The sequence below is a fragment of the Grampus griseus genome (genome assembly GCF_964374135.1).
Source record: "Grampus griseus genome assembly, chromosome: 5".
In the NCBI taxonomy this organism is placed as follows: Eukaryota; Metazoa; Chordata; class Mammalia; order Artiodactyla; family Delphinidae; genus Grampus; species Grampus griseus.
The window spans coordinates 141,787,598-141,809,107 of record NC_138998.1 but is presented as its reverse complement, the minus strand read 5'-3'; the positions used below and the strand labels follow the sequence as shown (position 1 = coordinate 141,809,107).

Sequence of the window (21,510 nt, the reverse complement as noted above, 5' to 3'; positions counted from 1 at the left end):
CCAACCCCACGCTTATCCGTTTGCCTCGATTATGAAGTGGGGACCAAAACAACGAGACTGAATAAACTGAAAACCTTTTCCGAAGAAAAGAAATTGTATTAGCGATGCTACCAAACATGACAGAGGCAGTTTTACCTTGTCAAACTTCAGGCTGGCAAATAGGTCCACAAAAAACTCGAGAACTCTGAACACTGAAATGTCTTACTTCTAGTGAGCTACTGGGTAATAAGTTGTGAAAAAAATCCCTAATGCTCCCCCAAAAGTAAATAATCTATGCTTACGAGTCAAGAACAAGGATTATGGAAAGAAAACAAGAAAGTTCTTTAACTTTAGACACTCAATTTTCACACTCCACAGCAAAAGAATCAAGTTCACAGCAGCAAGTTTCTTCTTAAAATGTGTATTTTCAGAATTATAATGCTTACATTTTAAACAGTCTTAATACAATGGCTTTAGTCTAACAATATATTACAGAATAATGTGAAAAATGACTTTCATAGTAAACCATGAAAATGGAGTTAATACCTGCAGTATCAAAGTCACCAACTTGTCACCTTTTCCAGCCACAGAATCCCAGCAAACCATCAACAATGCTTTTGGGTCTTACAGCCTGACGCACAGGATGAATACATTTAGAGAAAGGGGCATTTTCATGAAAAATCAAATTTTAAAATCACACAGGAGATTTCTTTTAAAGATCACAGTTGACAATAAAACACTTTGATCAGCCTAGTTTGTTCTTTTATAAAAAGTTGTATAAGTTTTCATTTTATGTACACACCTGGAGTGTTTCATTTTATAACTCAACTTTATTTTAAACACTAAAGAAAAATGGACTAGAAGCCTGTGTGTCTTTTCTCCACTAACCCTTTATGGGATACCCAGCCCCACCAGCTAAGACGAATATGGGAACCCGACCCACTACAGGCTGGGCTGACAATGGAACTGTAGGTAGAAGTCATTTTCAGATTAAATACAATTTCCACATTACAATCAGAAGAGTTACAATTTTTCCAATCATAGGAGACCCTATGAAATTCACCAAAATCATAACCTATTTTCTTTTTCATTTGCTACTGTTTACATCTTCCACAGATATGTGTAAAATGGCTGCATGTTCTGCTTCTTAGATGCACACTCGGTACCTGGCTTCACAATTGCTTAGCAGCTGGTACACCTTTACCAACGAAACCAGCTTCGCTTGTCTCAAACACATAAGCCTTATTTTAAGCAAAACAAAAATCCAATTACCGCCTTTTAGTTAAAAAAAAAAAAGACGAAGTTTTAGGTGACATTCTTCATTTCTGTTAAAAACAACAGAGGCACTCACGTAACTTAGACTGCAAAAGATCTTTTGGGTAATTAGGGGGTAAAAAATAAACCTGCGATAAATTTGACTTCATTCAATTTCCAGACATAAGAAACTACCATAAACATTTTGGATTTCCCCTCCATTTTTTTCTCCTCTAAATATGTAAGTAGTTAGAGAATTTCATCCTGGGATCAGAACCCAGCACAAAAGTCCACCAAAAATCAGGGAAGCACTGACTCACATTCCCCCTCCAGAAGGTGAGAGGGAACGCTACATCACACACGGAGCAAGGGCGCCTTCCCCGGGCTCCGAGGCTCACCACGTGGGTGAGAGGCTTTTCTGACAGAATCAAATATCAAAGATCTCTTCATTCACAAGGCTTGGTGGATCTGTAGGGCAATCATCAATTTTTACAAGAAAACAAACTTACGTAAGAAACCCTAAACTATCATTAGATTCTGAACTTCTAATTTGCCTAGTTTATTAGTTTTAAACTGTACATAAGGAAGGTAAATTTCTGAAAAGTTTAATTAAACATACAAGCATTTATCTTCTTTGTACACTTCTCCAATTTCTACAAATGAAAACCATGGTGGGGGGCGGCGGGGATCACCACCTTCATCTGTTAAGCGAGCTAAGGACCGCGCACAGAAAGCAGCTGCTCTGCTCTATGTTCACTTTGCCCTGCGCCTTCCTGCCCCACACCTCCAGCAAGTGGCATATATGCCAGGACAGTGGCAGCTGCTGCAGAAGGCTCCTTCTTCCCTACCGCTCACACGTCTGAGGTTATTCATGAGGACCCACCCTCAGCTGGACCGGCTACATTCGCATTAATCTGGTCAAGTTCAATTCCAACCACACCTTCCCAGTGAATTAAGAGTTCTCTATTTCTTATGTACAAAAATACATCGCTTTGGAGAGCTGGAAAAGGTTTAATACATACAACACTTATTTACAAGCTGTGACTTTCACACCAATAAAAACAAACACATGTTTATTTTGTCCTTGATTTTTGGTGCAACTTAAACATTACATCAGTTAGTTTGTACTTTTAAAAATAATAAATCGACCATATGTACAATTAAATGTACAACCTAGAGCAAAGTAATCCTTTTGCATGGTATGACTGCAATGTAGTGGACAGCAGAGAATAACAGTCCAAGACTTTCGTCCTTCCTACACCCAGACTAGAAATACACTGAGAAGACCCCTCTAATCGTCATTTAAATGGAACCTCTTAATTTCTGAGACTTAAGGTGCAAAAGAAAAATATTCATCATACAGTTACATGTAAAGACTAAGTTTAAAGGTGAGAGAAAAACAACGTAGTAACCCCCACGGACACTATGACAATTAAAATAAATATATACTTAATTCCATGTGCATATAATACCTAATCCACATCGGGGGAGGAGGGAGAAAGGGTTCCAGAAACACTTACTTCCAAATTATTTCAACACCGAGTTCTTTCTCGTGCCCTGGTCTAGTCTCAAAGTACCTTTACCATGGCTCCAGCGGATGAATGCTCCAGGTCCGCCCAGTCTGACATCCCAAGGCACAGAAGGGGTTTTGTTCTTTCCCCGCCCCCCCCCCCCAGCGCCATCCCCCTGCCCAGAAAGGGTGTTATTCTAGAAAAGCACAACTAGAGGATCTGGGGTAAAGGACTGTGTTTTACCCCTTAGGAGACATACAAATCCACCTGGTCCAGAGATCGGGCAGCCGTGTGACCAGAAAGGCACACACGTGTCACTAACAGGCCTGCAAGGCCTGCTGCGCGCCTGCCTGAAAGAGCCCTGGGCTTCCACAGAGAACCAGCAGATGACAGGCTGCTCAGGGGAGAGCGCTAGAAGCTCTTTCCTGAGCAGAGGGTGAGGGAAAAGGCGGGGCTCTGGGCAAACACGGGAGGACAGCAGCACAGGCACGGGGCGATGAGAAAATAACAAGGCATCTTACACCCCAGACAGCACACAAGTAACGATGCAACCCAGCTGACCAGCTGTACACTGCAATTCTCTGATGCGTCCACGGCCAGGCAGAATCACCAAAAGTCTGGTTAGAGCGAGACAGTTACAGTCGAGTCAGGATCCCTTCGGCGTGCACGTGCGCGCGGCCGGTCTGGGGACTGAGCCCTGGGCGTGGTCACGTGACGCTGACTTCGAGAACATGGTCGTCTTGGCTGGGAATGACCAGGACCTGCGTGCCCGCGCTGGCGTTGAAGGCCTGACCGGGAGGCAGCGCCCGGAGCCGGGGCATGGGCAAGCCCTTGTGCTCGCTGCTGGCCACCGAGCGCGTGCTGCCCCTGCTCTGGACGCTGCCGCTGTCCAGCTGGTCGTCCACGTGCTTGTCCACCGAGAGGCTGTCGTTTTCTATCCAGCTATCTGGAAAGCGCACAGGAAGTGAGATGGAGGCCGCCCCACGCCGACCTCTCCCCACCCCGGGGAGCCGCCAGCCTCCCGAGTCGCCCTTCAGGGCACAAGGATGTCGAAGGCGGCCTCGCCTTTGAAGAGAATCCAGCGCCTGGGCCCTGGGCGGACTGCTCTCCAGGCCAGGGCTCAGGACGTGTAGCCCTGACTAGCGTTTGGCCCTGGACACGGGCTGTTAAGCAGCAAGGCTGTCCCCATGCTCGTCTGCGGCCACTCCGCACGGAGCTGCCCCTCCCACACGGGCGGTGCCCTCACCGCACAGTCCTTACCAGCATCCAGTTGTGACGAGTGCGCAGAGTGATGGGGCAGGTATTTAAACAGCCTGACGTCGGGGAGGGGCAGGTAACCCGCAAAGAGGGGCATCACCTCCATGCGGACTCTGTGAGTGGCCCGAGCAGCCACAGGCATGGAGATGACCCCGGAACTCTTCCCGCACACCGCCCAATTGCTGCTGTTGTCGACAACTGAAACAGAGAGGGGAAGCACCGTTTTCACCCCAAGAAAGGACCTTCAGTGCTCACACCAAATAAGGAACATCAACAGGCTCACACTCCACGATGAGAAGTCCAGAACCGGAGCGTATACTCTGTGTCTCGATGCCTTGTAACTGCACCTCAAGGTAAAACACATCTGATTTAATAAGGAAGATACAGGTTGGGTGCACAGGGAAAAGTCACTTTTTCCCCCTCAAGTTAATAAATGAGCAGCGATTCCATTCTGCATTCAAATCCCCCTGAACACGCCGTGTGATGCTTCAAGAGCGCGGTCGCTCCGGCTGCAGAATGGGGGCGGGGCAGGGACGCTGGCTCCTCTGGGGGTGGGTCTGACCCCAACCCTGCCAAAGGCAGCTGTGATGGGATGGGAAGAAAAGATGCAGGTAAGCACTTAGCTCCTCTACGCGCACCTCGGAGAGGCTTACTATATGGCAGGCGCTATTACGAACACTAACTTAAACCACAGCTGGGATGTAATTCAGTGCGACTCGAACACCTAACTGAGCAGTCATTCAGAAGTTAAGGAGGACAGCTGTTGCTTGTCCTCGAGCAGCAGGTGACCTTGCACAGAGGTCAGAGCATCCCTGCCATGGGACACAAAGCAAGAGCCCAGAAGCCCATGACTAGACGCTCCACGAGCAAAGAAGGGGTGGCAGAGGGCGAACTTCCCACAGGTGGGGCCGGGGGGCCTTGGAGGACGGGCAGAAGCCAAAGCAGCATCGCGGAGGGGCACACCGGAGCAGTGGTTCTCCGAGCTGGTCCTCAGGGCACCCGTGAGGGCACGTTCCTGCCTTCCTCAGTGTTGACATGCCCTCTGGTGGGAAACGCGAGGGCCTGAGTGTGAGCTGGGGCCCCACGTGCACTCAGAGTCCAGGCATTGTGTTCTTCGCCACCACAGACTTGCAGGAAAAGACCGCCAGTTTTAGTTAAGGATGCCCTCACGAAGCAGTCAAAATCAATTTAATTTTATTAATTCAACCCTTTCGTACACATCTCTTTTTCTAACTTTAATTTTGAGACGATTAGAGACTCACAAGAACTTGCAGAATAGTAGAGAGAGGTCCGTGCACCCGTCACCCTGCTTCCTGTAACATGGGAAGCGGGCCTGGGCACAGCACAGGCCGCCAGGCCACTGAGCTCCCTGGGGCCTCACCAGCGAGCTCGTCAGCCTCAGGCATCCGGCAGACGCCTGCTTATAAATGAATGGCATGAGCCGGGCACTTCTAAGAAGTTGCCCATGATACAGTTCAAAACGCTGATCAAAAGTTAGCATTTTGGAAAACCTGCCTTTGCCACTGTGAGCTTGGCAGGGTCCCGGCACTCCAAGACTCTCGTGATGGGCCCAGCGTGAGCCTGAGACCAGCACAAGTTTGTGGCCCTGAACAACGAAAGGGGCTGCACAATTCAGGAACCGTGTTTCGCAAATGACGGAGGCGCGGGGCTACGAAATGTGCCCGGGGAAAAGATCCTTCCAAAATGCGAGGCAGATGAAAGGACTGGACGAGACAGCACGAAGCGCTCCCTCATGTGATTTCAGACTCCACGTCGTAACCAGGCTGTCAAAAACTACCGCTTGCTGAGCTTTGGTGGAGTATCAGAGAACATCCACAGTTATCTGAAGGCTGTTCAGAGAGGGCTGCCTTCACCAGTTACGAATCTGTGCGAGACTGGGGTTTCTTCATCCACCTTAACCAGTACGGGGCATCACCAGACTGAGTGCAGCAGACAGGAAAATTCAGTACCTGCCATGAGCCAGACATTAAAGAGATTCGAAAGGCTGCAGAACGCCATTCTTCTCGCTCCATTTACTGTTCTGGAAAATAGTTCTTTTTCAAGAGTATTATCAGGTAATGGCTTCCCTATTATTTTAAAATAAGTAAATAAATATTTGCCTCCTTAATTACTTTTAGAGCATTAATGTCCTGACGCCAATACCTGAGAACCACTACTGAAGAAGCCCAGGCCCAGGAGGAGGGGGGCTGCAAAGGGGTGTCTGGCAGAGACTGGGGAGGGTGGAGGGCCCGGGCATGTCAGGGTCGGGGTGCAGGTGGCGGGTGAGGGGAAAGGGAGTGAAAGGAGGCTGGAGGGAAAGGGCAGGAGCATGACTACAGGACGCCTGGCCTGCTCAGCGACGGGGTCTGGGCTCTGCTCCGGGGGGATGGGCCTGACTCACGGGTAGACAGGACAGGGCAGCTCTAGGCACCGCTGTGTGCTCAGCCCTGAGCCCCAAGGCTGTTCGAATGGCTGTTAGGAGAACGACTCCACAGTAGCCAGGCTCAACATCCCGTGGGCCCAGGACCATATCATACACTGGAATATTCAAACGTGCTCTTTCAATTCTAGAACGTTCTGTCTTCAGACGAGGAACACTACACTTTGTGGATGGCAGGGATGAGCACAATAGCCAGTGGAAAGCAGCCTCTAGACCCACCTTCGTACATAAGCTTCGTTGAAAAATAGTCCTCACGTTCCGTCAGCGCCTCATCCTTGTCCGCGTCCGAGAGGTCCGAGAGCCGCGTGATGGACACCTCCAAGGAGCAGAGCGAGCCTGTCTTACAGAGCTCTGTCCCTGGAGGGGGCGATATCTCCGCTCTCACACTGTACAAGGTCTGGGCGAGAAAGGAGAGAGAAGGGCACAGGAGACATAAGCCATCTGAAGAAATGTTGTTTGGGGCCACCACGGTGCCGCCCGCAGACTCGAGAGAGAACGGACCAGAGGAGGAGCTGTGCGTTCGCTGCCCCTGACCGCTGACTCCCTGTAGAGATGATGCCCTCAGGAAGCCCCACCTCAAGAGCCTTAAGCTCTCTTCCTAACGAGAACGCGTGCAGGCATCTCAGGAGGAGGAAGGACGGCCCGTGACCCTGCATGGGCCTGTCACCCACAGTCAGGGTCAGATCCTGCTTCAGGAGCCTCCGCCATCCATCGATCCACACTGATTTATCTGCCCAGACTGCTTTAAAGCAGATTCCAGACCTGTCACTTCACCCGTATATACTTCAGGATGTGTTACTAAACAGTACGGACGTTTTCTTAACAAAACACAATGCCATTATCACAACTAGCAAAATTAACAGGAGTTCCTTGGAAAGGTCCATAATGAACCTTCTCTATAATGCTTCTTTCTCCGTGACCTGTCTGGTAGTCGCACGTGTTCACACTTGCCCACCACCCGGGACAAAGGCCTCAAGCCCGCACAAGGGATCACAGCCCAGGCCCCCCACACGTGGCTGCCCCCCTTCTGAAGAAGAGAACAGCAACACCAAAGGGGCCGATGGAAGAGGCCCTGGCCCGAGCAGCTCACGGCCAGAGCCCGCACGGTCCGCAAGGGCTGCGAGGGCAGCCAGACGAGCGCGACTGTGCTGAGAGCTGGAGAGGCAGCTCCAAGTGACAGAGCGACGAGGCGGCTGTGCTCCTAAGTGCGTGTCCTCGCACACGGCTCCCTGGCTGCTCTCGGGAAGGAGGGGCGGCTGAGCCGACGTCAGCAGCAAGGGGCCTGCTGACAGCAGCCGCGGAGGCTGCGGGTACAGTGCCTAGAAGTGAGCTCCCCAGAAATCAACTCGGCAGATTTTCAACAAGGGTGCCAGGACCATCCAACGGGGAAAGAAGGGTCTTTTCAACGAGCGGCATAGGGGCACCACATGGAGAGAATGAATCTGGACCGCCACCTGTCACCATACATAAAGTTACCTCAAAGTAGATCGTAGACTGAAATGTAAAAGCTAAAACTATAAAACTCTTAGAAGAAAACATGGGAGGAAATCTTTTTGAACTTGGGATAAACAATGATTTCTTAGATCCTACACCAAAGTACAAGAAATAAGAGACTAAGGTTGGACTTCACCAAAATTAAAAACTTTTGTGCTTCAGAGGAAACCATCAAGAAAGTGAAAATACAACCACAGAATGGGAGAAAATATCTGCAGATCGTATGCATGATAAGGGACTGAACATACAAAGAAACACTTACAACTCAATAAAAAGACAACCCTACTGAAAAATGGGAAAAGGATATGAACAGACATCTCTCCAAGACGACACACAAATGGCCAAAAAGCACAGGAAAGATACTGAACACCATGGGCCATCATGAGAGACCAGCTCACGCCCACTGGGATGCCTGTGATCAAGGGGCAGCAAGAACAAGTGTTGGTGTGAGTGTGGAAACTGGAACCCTCACAGGTTGCCCGAGAGAATATAAAGTGATGTTTCTTTAAAAAACAGTTTAACAGCTGCTCAAAAAGTTAAACCCAGAGCTACCATATGACCCAGCAACTCCACCGAGGAATCTACCTAAGAGGATGGAACACATACATACACATAAAAGCTTCCACAAGGATTCTCACAGCATTATTATTCATAACAGTCCCAAGGTGGAAACAACCCAGATGTCCAGCCACAGGTAAATGGAGAACAAAATGTGGCCTATCCACACAATGGAGTATTATTCACCCACAACAAAGAATGGAGTCCTGAACATGCTGCAAAATGAATGAGCTCTGGAAACATCCTGTCACGTGAAAGCAGCCAGTCTTGAGAGGATCGCACATAACACGACTGCACCTGAACGGGCAAAGCCCAGGCACACTTGCCTCTGGATCAGCGGTGGCCCAGGGTGAGAAGAGGAAGGAGGGGGGGTGAGTGTGAATGGGGCACAGGCTTCTTCTTGGGAGGATGAAAAGTGTGCTAAAACACGATCATGGTGCCGGTAGCACAGCTCTGTCAACACGCTAACTTCCCTGACGTGCACGCTCCAAATGGGTGAACTTCATGGTATAGAAATCAAATCTCAATGAAGCTTTTTAAAAAACGTGGTATCTGGGGACTTCCCTGGTGGCGCAGTGGTTCCGAATCTGCCTGCCAAAACAAGGGACACGGGTTCGAGCCCTGGTCCGGGAAGATCCCACATGCCGGGGAGCAAATAAGCTCATGCACCCCAACTACTGAGCCTGCGCTCTGGAGCCCGCGAGCCACAACTGCCGAGCCCACGCGCCTAGAGCCCGCGCTCCGCAGCAAGAGAAGCCACCGCAATGAGAAGCCCGTGAGCAGCAACGAAGAGTAGCCCCCGCTCGCCGCAACTAGAGAAAGCGCACGTGCAGCAACGAACACCCAACGCAGCCAAAAAAGAAAGGTGGTATCTGTATTTCTTATCCTCAGAATACCGGTTTTGAAGAGAGCAATCCACCAGGTATTTTTCTCTGGCCTTTAACTAAGCTTGTTCAGTTCGAAAGGAAAATTTTTCCTATGCTCAATGTGAAAAGGAAGCAAGAAAGACAGAAAATAGTGGAAACTGCTAACTAGTGTTAATCATCATCTGCAGTAAGGAACCCAGATTAAATTTATGCAGACTCTTTACCATACGAATAACTTAATGTTCAGCTGCTATTAACAACACAGCAAAAAGGCACCTGTTTGTCCAACAAAAAGAGGAACTATGCTAGTGATTACGTTTAACTCTAAGGCTAATAAGGAGAGCTCAAGGAAGCAGGAGGGTGGAAACAAATAGTCTTCTGGTTGGAAGGAGGTGTTGAAAAAATTGCTAACGTCAAGAGCTATACAAACACCTTCTCGAATAAAGTGTTTGACGATCTCAGTCGTAAAGAGAAGAAAAGGGAACACCCCAAAAGTTGTGTATCCACATTTTGATTTACCTAACACCAAACCCAATCATCTCAGTACAGAAACAAAACACAACTACTGCCTTTACTCACCTAGGTCTAGGCTGCTTTTAGCTCCACACCTAATGTGCGGGTTAAAGAAAATCTGCTTTAAGTAAGTTTCCATAATACTTTCAGTTTTTCTTCTAAAAAACTAGAGACACAGCGGCTAATGCTCAAGATAAAAGGACTCTAAGAAACGGGTGCAGGACACAACTAAGTCAGCACTAAGGCAGAGAAAAGGGAGGAGAGGTGGGGTCCTGTCTCTGGAGACGACCGCGCCCAGCGGGAGCCGCGCAGGAGGGCACGAGTGTCAGACCCGCCACCGGACCGGACCTCGGGCTCTAACTAGCCAGTCAGGGCCTCCAGGCCCCAAGTGCTGGGTCTTTTCTGCGACTGGTTGCTTCATTATATTGAAAGCTTTTGTCTGATTTACAGAAGGTAAAGAATATGATGCCTTCTTCCATCTCGCCACCACACAAGCCCACCAGAAAATAAGGCAATACATACCAAAAAATTGTCCACTTGAAATTCGTAAGTATAGGGCTTTAAGGAGACAGACAGCCGCTCCTCAGAAGCTGGGGAGAATCCAACGGAGAACCGGCAGTGCAGGGAGGGGGGAGGCTCCTGCGTCCACTTCAGCTCCCAGACAAAGAACACCGCCTGCCTGCTGTGGATGCGCTGCAAGGGAGTCGGCCGTCACTGCCCGCGCACGCGACACAGGCGCTCAGTCCCGGGGGCGCCTCCCGCCAGGGGGGCGAGAGGGTCGGGGGAGGCGGTCCCCACACGCCGCCTGCACTGCCCCGCCCGCCTCCCCAGCACTGCCCTCAGCTGCCCTCGAGGAAGACTGCCTCGAACTGGTCAAAAGGGTCTCAGCCTTTGTGATTCCATAAGCTCTACAGCACAGGGGATTATTTTAAAAAGCATAAAGAGCGGTTACTAGTATTCAGTATCCCATACATTCCCAAAGTGGGAAATGTCATCAAACAGTTAAAGGGACATCCTTACACCCACGCCAACTACTGTGTATTTGCCACTAAGTGAAGTGAGGAAGGGAGCTGGCGCCACCTCAGGCAACAGTCCATACCTGTAAGCACAGTGACAGACCTGGGAAGCATTTGAAATGGGTCAAATGCTGGGAAAAACCCTTTGAAAATGCTAAAGATCAGACATCCGTTAAGAAAACCTTTGATCTTCTAAACACTCAGCACTGACTGTCTAAAAACACACGCAACCAATGAACAGAAAAAACAGGGCCAGGATTCAGCCAGACAGTGTGAACGTGAACGTGACTCCTTCACAAAGCTACCCCGACACCTGAGAGCCCGTCGCTGGGCAAGGCAGTCATGTACGCGGCAGCCACTGTTTCTGGCGGTGATGGCGTCCACGCAATCAGCATGAGACTGATCAGGACAAGCTTGGAATAAATCTGTGTGTGGAGTCTGACAAATGTAAGATTTAATTTTTCTAAAAATACAAATATCAACCTATTTCTTACTCCATGTGCTGTGCCACTCGGCCCACAGCGAACCGCAAACATGCACATCGCAGCAACACAGCTGCATGTCAGTGCGTGCTTCCCACTGACCACCAGCAAGGTCGTTCCCTACAGGGAAGGGCTCAGCTGAAGCACACGGTCACTTCCATCAACATCACTACACTCTTGTTCTCCTCTGTGTTCTGCTGAGAGGTTTGTGCTCGGTTCTAGGAAACGGTTACCTGTTCGGATTCCGTGTTCAGCGGTACTAGTCGCAGGTCGGTACTATCACCAGTGTCCACGAGATGACTATCTGACAGCTGAAAGTCGAGTTCTGACAAATTCTGGACACACACTTGAACATACTTCCTAAAGGAGAAAAACAATAAGATTTTGCCATTTAAGAGCTTTATTAAATACAGTTTGGCTGTATTAAGAAGATGTTCTGTAAGGAATCAAGAAAGTGACACAGGAAAATAAGAACCAGTTGTTAACATGTATTTCTACTTTTAATTTCACGTGTAAAAGTGTCAGAAAAACCCAAATCTTTCTATGTAAGCTATCTCTTAGGAAAAATGGGTCTAAGAATATTCTGTTTTGGATACCTTATTACACGACTGTAAATGATTTTCCTAAACATACAATAGCTTGCAATGAGTCATGGAAGAAAGAGTAACGATTACTCTTCATCTATAGAAGTAACGATTACTCACTGACAAACAAGGTCAGTACAGAATTCACTTGAATTTCTGTTACACGTAAAGAGGAGTTTTGAAAAGCCAGGCTCAAATAAAGCAACCCAGATTCTCTGTAGAGCTGTTGGTGTTTTTAACCACCACACACTGAGTCTCCTGAGGCGGGGACAGGTGAAGCACAGGATGACATCTGCAGACTTCCTTGTCCAAAAACTGAATCTGAACCTAGTCAAGCCTCTAAAGCAGCAGCTCTCAACCGGCGACAATGTCTGGAGCCACCTGTGGCCCACACTAAGGGTACGGAGGGCGAGGAGTGCCCCTGGCAGAAAGCGGGGGCCAGGGGTGCTGCCAAACAGCCACAACACAGGGACCTGGCCGAGCGTCGGCAGTGCGGAGACCGCAAGCCCCCCTCTAGAGGTGACAGACAGCAGCCGACAGGGAGCTACTTACACAAACCCACGAGGACGTGACCAGGGGAAGCCAGAATGGCAACTGACCCAAGTCTGGCAACGGGCCAATGGCTTGAAAACAGGGGGAGGAGGGATGAGAAGGGATCTCAGAAACAGAGGGGACTGTGTTTGAATCCCACATCCTACAAACCAAATCTGAGTATGGGCTGGGCGCTATAGGACCCAGGGAATTACTGTGAATTTTAACAGGTGGACAGTGGCATCATGGCCATGAGAAAACATGCTCAGCGTCACCAAAGCCAAGCTCTGAACAGTAGGGCCTGCAGGTAGGGGAGCCTGGGAAAGGGGCCTGAGGTCCTTTACCGTGTCCCGGATGACAGCAGGGAGTGCGTGGTCCTGAAGGGCATGCTGAACGTCAGCGAGATGACGGTGGAGTAGATGGACCACGGGCAATCGATGGACACCTGAGGAGAGACGGGGGACAGGCGTTCAGACCCCTCATCACACGGGACAGGCACCGCCACCACCATCCATCCAGATCTGTGGTGGCTGCCCATTTCCTAGACATTTGATGTCTTTACCATTTCTTATCCAGAGAGATAAACCCCATTAAACATATACACAAACAAAGGAGAGAGAAATGAGCCATCGGCACGGTATCAACGGCTCCGAGCAGACGCCGCAGTCCGCAGCGCAGACCCTACCCCGTTATTCTCATGGGCGTGTGGCCATAACGCCAAATGTGTTTTTAATGTGCAGGAGGTTATGACAAAGTGCTTTTAGTCACTCATGTGCAGATTATACTAATCAATCATTAACTATTACAAATCAAGGGAATTACCCAAACTCTTAATCCACAAGACACTGAATACATAACTGCAAACCAATTTGGGGCTGTCGTGTGGACCAATAAGCTATTAACTTCCTTAAGGGCAGAAACCAGTTCCCAAGCTTGTATTTTATTTCCCCCCACAAAGGAATATACTGAGTACAGAACGTGCGCTTATTGTTGTAAGTAGCATCTTTGCCTCCTGAACTCTGTATCAGATAAGGAAGGAAGAAATTTCAAGGACTGAAAATTAAGACATTCTTTTTCAGATCCTGCCTTGCCTGGTATTCTATGCCATAATCCCTTTGAAATGACTGCTTCGATTAGCCTTTTATCCTACTGCTTTTGTGCATTCACTTCTTTTTTTAAAATTGTTCAATTTATTTAAACTAAAAAACAAAATAACAAAAAAACAATTCATCCATTTCTCTCAACCCCTACTCCACGCCTCGGGCAGCCACCAATATGTCCTTATCTATGAGCGTGGTCTTTATTTTTACTTTTTTAGATTCCACATATAAGTTAGATCACATGGTATCTGTCTTTGTCTTCTTTCACTTAGCATAGTGCCCTCTAGATCCATCCACGCTGTCGCAAATGACAAGACTTATTCTTCTTTAGGGCTGAATAATATTCCTCTCTCTCTCCCTGTGTGTGTGTGTGTGTGTGTGTGTGTGTCTGTGTGTGTGTGTGTGTGTGTGTGCGCGCGCGCGCGCGCTCATCTTTATTCACTCATCCCTGGTGGATGTGTAGGTTGCTTCTATATCTTGGCTATTATACATAATGCTGCAATGAACACGGGGGTGCATGTATCTTTTTGAGTTAGTGTTTTTGTTTTCTACCCGGAAGTAGAATTGCTAAATTGTATGACAGATCTATTTTTAATTTTTTGAGGAACTTCCACACTGTTTTCTACAGTGGCTGCACCACTTTACATCCCCACCAATAATACATGAGGGTTTCCTTTCTGCCGACACTTATTATTTGTTGTCTTTTTGATAATAGCCATTCTGACAGGTGTGAGATGATTATCTCATTGTAGTTTTGATTACATTTCCCTGATGATTAAGTGATGTTGAGCATCTTTTCATGTACCTGTTGGCCTTCTGTATATCTTCCTTGGAAAAATGTCTGTTCAGATTTTCTGCACATTTTTAAATTGGACTGCTTGGTTTTTTTTGCTATTGAGTTGTATGAGTTCTTTATACGTTTTGTTTATTAGCCACTTATCAGACATATGATTTGGAAATACTTCTTCCATTCAGTAGGCTGCCTTTTCATTTTGTCAATAGTTTCTTTGCTGTGTAGAAGCTTTTTAGTTTGATGGAGTCCCAGCTGTTTATTTTTGCTTTTATTGCTTTTGCTTTTGGTGTCAAATTGAAAAAACCAACATCAAGGCCCACGTCAAGAACTTACTACCTGTGTTTTCTTCTAGGAGTTTTGTGGTTTCAGGTCTTACTTTCAAGTCTTTAATCCATTTTTAGTTCATTTATGGGTACAGTGCAAAGTCCAGTTTCACTCCTTTCTATGTGACTCTCCAGTTTTCCCAACCCCTTTACTGAATGTCCTTTCCTCATTACACATTCTTGGATCCTTCATCATAAACGAATTGACCATATATGTGTAGATTTATTTCTGGGCTCTCTATTCTGGTCCATCGATCTATGTGTCTGTTTTCATGCCAGTACCACTCTGTTTTAATTACTATAGGTTTATAATATATTAATAGTTTGAAATCAGGGAGCATAATAATACCTCCAGCTTTGTACTTCTTTGTCAAGATTGCTTTGGGGACTTCCCTGGTGGTGTAGTGGTTAAGAATCCACGTGCCAATGCAGGGGACACAGGTTCAATCCCTGGTCTGGGAAGATCCCACATATTGCGGAGCAACTAAGCCTGTGTGCCACAACTACTAAGCCTGTGCTCTAGAGCCCGCACGCCACAACTACTGAAGCCCGCATGCCCTAGAGCCTGCGTGCCACCACTACTGAGGCCCACGCGCTCTAGGGCCTGTGTGCCACAACGACTGAGCCTGTGCTCCACAACAAGAGAAGCCACCGCAATGAGAAGCCCGTTCACTGCAACAAAGAGTAGCCCCCACTCACCACAACTAGAGAAAGCCCGCGGGCAGCAACAAAGACCCAACGCAGTCAAAAAAAAAAAAAAAAGATTGCTCTGGCTATTTGGGGTCTTCTGTGGTTCCACACAAACTTTAGGATTGTTTCTTCTATTGCTTCTATTTCTATTGTGAAAAATCCCATTGGCATTTTGATAGGGATTGCACTGAATCTGCAGACTGCCTTGGGTAGTGTGGACATTTTACAATATTAATTCCTCCAACCCATGAGCACAGACTACCTTTCCATTTATTTATGTCTTCTATTTCTTTCGTTAATGTCTTCTGAGTTTCAATAAACAAGTCTTTTACCTTCAGGGTTAAATTTATTCCTAGGTATTTTATTTTTTGATGCAATTGAAAATGGGATTGTTTTCCTAATTTCTCTTTCTGACAGTTCATTGTTAGTGTAAAGAAATGCAACCGATTTATGTGTACTGGTTTTGCATCCTGTAACTTTACTGAATTTGCTCACTAGTCCTAACAGTTTTCTGTGTTGGAGTCTTTAGATTTTTCTCTATATAATATCATATCATCTTCAAATAGTGACAGTTTTACTTCTTCCTTTCCAATTTGGATGACTTTTATTTATTTTTATTGCCTAATTGCTCTAAGACTTCCAATACTATGTTAAATAAAAGTGGTGGGCATCCTTGTCTTATTCCTGATCTCAGAAGAAAAGCTTTCAGCTTTTCACCATTGATCACAATGTTGGCTGTGGGCTTGCCACATATGGCCTTTATTATGTTGAGGAACATTCCCTCTGTTTTTATCATAAATGGATGTTGAATTCTGTCAAATGCTCTGTCTGCACCTATTGACAAGATCACATGATTTTTAACCCCCTGTTAATGTAGTGTATCACATTATTTTGTGGATGTTGAACCATCCTTGCAATCCTGGAGTAAATCCCACTTGATCGTGGTGTATAATCCTTTTCATGTTTTGTTGAATTTGGTTTGCTAATATTTTGTTGAGGATTTTTGTACCTATGTTTATCAGAGACACTGGCCTGTAATTTTCTTTTCTTGTGGTATCCTTGTCTCGTTTTGGTATCTGGGTAATGCAGGCCTGTAAAACAAGTTTGGGAGAGTTCCTTCCTCTTCTATTTTTTGGAAGAGGTTGAGAAGGACTGGTATTAACTCTCTGAATGTTTGGTAGAATCACCAGCGAAGCCATCTGTCCTGGACTTTTGTTAGTTGGGAGGTTTTTTGAAAACTGATTCAATGTCCTTACTAGTAATCAGTCTGTTCAGATTTTCTATTTCATCATGACTCAGCCTCGGTAGGTTGTATGTTCTAGGAATTTATCCATTTCTTCTAGGTCATCCAATTTATTGGCATGTAATTGTTCATAGTACTAGTCTCTTATGACACTTTGTATTTCTGTGGTGTCACTTGTAACATCTCTTTCATTTCTGATTTTGCGTCCTCTTTTTTTCTTGGTGAGTCTAGCTAAAGGTTTGTCAATTTTACCTTTTCAAAGAACCAGCTCTTAGTTTCACTGATCTTTTCTATTATCTTTTTAGTCCCTATTTCATTTGTTTCTCCTGTGATCATGGTATTTCCTTCCTTCCACTAACTTTGAGCTTTGTTCTTTTTCTAGTTCCTTGAGGTATAAAATTAGGTTGTTTATTTGAGACATTTCTTGTTTCTTGAGGAGGGCATTTATTGCTATGAACTTCCCTCTGAGAACTGCTTTCACTGCATCCCATAAATTTTGATATGTTACATTTCCATGTTCATTTGTTTCAAGGTAGATTTTTATTTCTCTTTTGGTTTCTTCTTTGACCCATTGGTTCTTCAACAACATGTTGTTTAATCCCCACATATTTGTGCAGTTTGCAGTTTTCTTCATGTAATTAATTTCCAGTTTCATACCTTTGTGGTTGGAAAAGATGCTTGATATGATTTCAATCCTCTGAAGTTTATTAAGACTTGTTTTGCAGCCTAACGTGATCTATCTTGAAAAATATTCCATGTGTACTTGAGAAGAATCTGTATTGTTGTTTTTGGATGGTATATCCTGTAAATGTCTGTTAAATCCTCTAGTTTAACATATTTAAGGCCTATGTGTCCCTATTCATTTTCTGTCTGGAGGTTCTATCCATTTATGTAAGTGGAGTATTGAAGCCCGTACTATTATTACACTGCTATTCTCCCTTTAGATATGTTACTATTTGCTTTGTATTTTAGGTGCTCCTATGTTGGGTGCATAAATACTTATGAACATTGTATTTTCTTATTGGATTGACCCCTTTATCATTACATAACACCCATCTTTGTCTCTTACTACAGTCTCTGATTTAAAGTCTATTTTGTCTGATATAAGTGTAGCTACTCCAGCTTTTTTCCATTTCTATTTGCATGGAATACCTTTTTACATCCCTTTACTTTCGGTTTGTGTGTCCTTACATCTGAAGTGAGTCTCTTGTAGGCAGCTTATAGATGGGTCTTGATTTTTTAATCCATTCAGTCACTTTGTCTTTTGAGCGGAAAATTTAGCCATTTACATTTAAAGTAATTATTGATAGGTGTGTGCTTACTGTCATTTTCTTAATTGTTTTCTGGCTGTTCTTGAAGTTCCCCTCTGTTCCTATCTCCTTCTCTTGCTCTCTTCCTTGCGCTTTGATGACTTTCTTTAGTGGTATGTTTATATTCCTTTCTCTTTTGTGTATTTACTATAGGTTTTGCTTTGTGGTTACCATGAGGTTTACATGTAGTAACTTACACCTATAACAGCCTATTTTAGTTAATAACAACTTAAGTTTGATCCCATTCTAAAACTCCACATTGTAACTCCCCCTCCAACATTCTGTTTTTGAGATGTCACATTTTACATCTTTGTATCGTGTGTATCCCGTAACTAATTACTGTAATCATAGCTATTTTTACTGCTTTTTTTTCACCTTCATACCAGCTTTATAAGTGATTAATCCACTACATTTATCAAATAGTTACCTTTCCAATGAGATTTATTCTTTCATGTGTTTCTGTTACTAATTAGCACAGTTTCTTTTCATCTTAAATAAGTCTCTAACATTTCTTGTAGGGCTGGCTTAGTGGTGATAAACTTTAGTTTTTACTTGTCTGGAAAACTCTCTTTCCTTCAATTCTGAAGGATAACTTTGCCACACAGAGTACTCTTGGTTGGAAGTTGTTTGTCCCCCACCCCCTCCCCCAGCAAGTTTAATATATTGTGCCACTCCCTTCTGGCCTGCAGAGTTTCTGCTGAAAATCTGCTGATAGTTTTATGGGGTTCTCTTGCACATAACAGATTCTTTCCTTGTCTTTAACTTTTGACATTTTACCTATAATGTGTCTTTGTGTGAGTCTCTTTGGGTTCATCTTGTTTGAAACTCTCTGAGCTTCCTGGATCTGAATGTCTCTTTCCTTCCCCAGGGTAGGGAAGTTTTTAGCCATTATTTCCTCAAATAAAATTTCTGCCCCTTTCGCTCGCTCTCTTCTCCTTCTGGGACCCCTATGATGTGAATGTCTGTCTGTTTGATGTTGTCCCATAAGTCCCTTAGGCCATCTTCCATTGTTTCCAACCTTTTCTCCGCTCTGATTGGACAAATCCCCCTGCTTTGTCTTCGAGTTGACTGGTTCTTTCTTTGCTCCATCTAGTCTGCTGCTGAACCCCTCTAGTGTATCTTTCAGTTCGGTTACTGTGCTCTTCAGCTCTGAGACTTCTATTTGGTACTTTCTTATACGCTTCTCTCTCTTTGTTGAAGTTCTCACTGTTTTCCTCCATTCTTCTCCCCAGTTCGATGAGCATCTTTATGAACATTACTTTGAATTCTTTACCAGGTAAATTACTTATCTCTGTTTCATTAAGGTTATTTCCTAAGGTTTTATCTTGTTCTTTCATTTTGGAACATACTCCTCTGTTTCTTCATTTTGCTGGTCTGTGTCACTTTCTGTACAGTAGATAAAACGACCACCTCTCCCAGTCTCGAAGGAGTGGCCTCGTGTAGGAGATAAACCTTGTTGTTCAACTCTGCCCCAGCTCTTGGCTGTCTCTCAAACCTTTGTGCTTGTCCAAGCAGCCTATTGTATTTCTAGTGGCTCCCAGGAGTTGAGGGTGTGCCAAGACCTGTCAGTGTCCCAAAGGGGAGGGTCTCAGCAACTACCTTCAGGCTGTTTGGAAGCCAGACCCTCAGGCAGCAGCTTTTAACAGTATGCAAAAAATACAGTCCCATGGGACCACAGCACACACTTCTACCCTTGGGTTGTTCAAAAGCCCTCGGAACTGATATCTGTATTATAAGACATGGACAAACTCAGAAAAAGCATGATGCTAGTGACTGGTTCTGTGAGCTGACGGACTGTGGATTTAGGATCAAAGTCATGGGTCTCTCAAATAACTGTCAATAAATACCAGCACCAAAGCATAAAATCTCAGCACTTCCTCCTTGCTAAGTATGATGTGATGTTTCAGGGAACAGAAAGTAAAAGCACACCGAGACACAGAACCCCCTCCAGCCTAATCACCAGGACAAATGGGCCACAGAGGCAAGGTCACTGCCCTCTAAGCAAAAACTGTGTCTCTACAATAAACCGTCCTTCCTCGAGTTGGGACAGAGAAGTTAAGAGCCTGTCTTTGTCTTTCCAAGATGCACCCCTCATCTAAGAAGGGGTGATTCACAGCCATAAATGCTAAACCCAACCCGAGCTTGTGGTACAGGGACTGGAAACCTGCCACCCCAACAGAAGTCATCTTGTATGTACTGTCTTTCAAAGCAAGTGGGACACGCAGAGGCTGCCCACAGCGCTGCACCGTCCCAGCCCCTCCTTACTTTGTGGTCCATGGTAGCCATGCAGTGGCCAGCTTTTTGTGTGTCCTTATGCTTCCCATGGGGCTCTGTCATCCCCAGCATGGTGCTCTCCCCTCCAGTTGCTGGAGCTGAAGGTAAAGAGAGAACTTCCAGTTCAAATTCGATCATGTGGTATGCAGGCGCAGCCGGCAGGCTGATGCTCGTGACCTTGTCAGACGACTGAACCCGGAGCGCAGCGTCAGAAGCCTTTTCTAGGGAAGACAGGAAAAACCACCTGTGACACAGTCCCCTGTGTCCTGGCTCCCTCCCCTCCAGCAGGCGATGGGCCCAGCGGTGAAGTTCCAGCCCAGCTCCTGCTACTCATACACACACGGAAGAGTGTAACTGGGAAGGATCGCAGAGGGAGGGAGACAGGAAACTCAGGAGCAAACCCCCGAAGACAGAGAAGCACTGCACAAAGGCTGTGCAGCTGAGCTCGGCTCAGAGAACCGTCACCGTGCTCAGTCTGAAGGCAGAAAGGAGACACTTCGCACAGCCCGCCCGAGACCACAGGTGTCCCCACAGGACATGCTCCCACTCCAACCCACCACCAGACCAACTCCCACTGAGAAAGAGAGCTGCATCCTCCCCTCTCCAGACCTCGTGGCTGGGGACTGTGGGAGATGGGACTGTTTTAGGGCTTCCAACCAGTGTCTTAAAAGGCTCATTTGCTTTTTCTTTCTGCTGAGGAAAGTCGAGGAGGGTGGAAGGAGGCCGGAGGCCAGCAGGGCATCGCCATGGAGCGTGAGCCCAGGCAGTAACGCTGCATCACGAGACCACAGCGAGGTCAGCACCGCCAGCCACTGAGCGCGTGCACAGCTCTAAGTCTATTCCCCTCCAAGGTAACGCCCCACCTAGGGGAAGGGTTACAATCCACCTACAGGTGGAACATGGCCATGAAAGAGCTGCAAGGAGAAGCGGGCCTCAGATGCCACCTGAGGAAGGCAGGGATGACAGGCTCCTTATATCCTCACGGTGCCTGACAACGCCAAGAATCCACCTTCGCCAGGTGACTGCTGCCTTACCTCTCATGTTGGAGTAGATCACTGCTCTGTTCTCTTCATGACCCAGGATAAGCATGGCTTCTACATTGCTGAGCTGAAGGCTGTCCCCGTTTTTTACTGTATAATGGCCAGTACTGACAGTGAACTTGACCTTCTGAGGAATACCAGCCAAAAGGCTATCTAAAGGGAAGAAGACAGCAATAAGCATCACTGCCAACCAAGAGCGCCAGTGGAAGGCCTACCGTGAGTTAAAGAGCGCTGCTTCTGCTGCTAGAGGCG

The 21,510-nt window shown here is 46.4% G+C and overlaps 1 protein-coding gene across 6 annotated transcripts in view; it reads right to left on the bottom strand.

Annotated features, from left to right (window-relative positions):
- Positions 1-398: 398 nt before the first annotated feature.
- The window catches only part of TRAPPC10 (trafficking protein particle complex subunit 10), a 91,529-nt gene continuing 70,417 nt past the window's right edge, over positions 399-21,510 (bottom strand). For 5 of the 6 annotated variants that reach the window (XM_082654191.1, XM_082654193.1, XM_082654194.1 and 2 more), the window contains 8 exons: positions 21,253-21,411; positions 20,210-20,439; positions 12,830-12,930; positions 11,604-11,730; positions 10,395-10,565; positions 6,661-6,838; positions 4,005-4,199; positions 399-3,690 (listed from right to left, as the gene is read on the bottom strand). In XM_082654191.1, coding sequence (XP_082510317.1) covers positions 3,452-3,690; positions 4,005-4,199; positions 6,661-6,838; positions 10,395-10,565; positions 11,604-11,730; positions 12,830-12,930; positions 20,210-20,439; positions 21,253-21,411 — 1,400 coding nt within the window. In that variant the 3' untranslated portion in view covers positions 399-3,451. The remainder of the gene's footprint in view (positions 3,691-4,004; positions 4,200-6,660; positions 6,839-10,394; positions 10,566-11,603; positions 11,731-12,829; positions 12,931-20,209; positions 20,440-21,252; positions 21,412-21,510) is intronic. The other variant, XM_082654192.1, reaches the window with a different exon arrangement.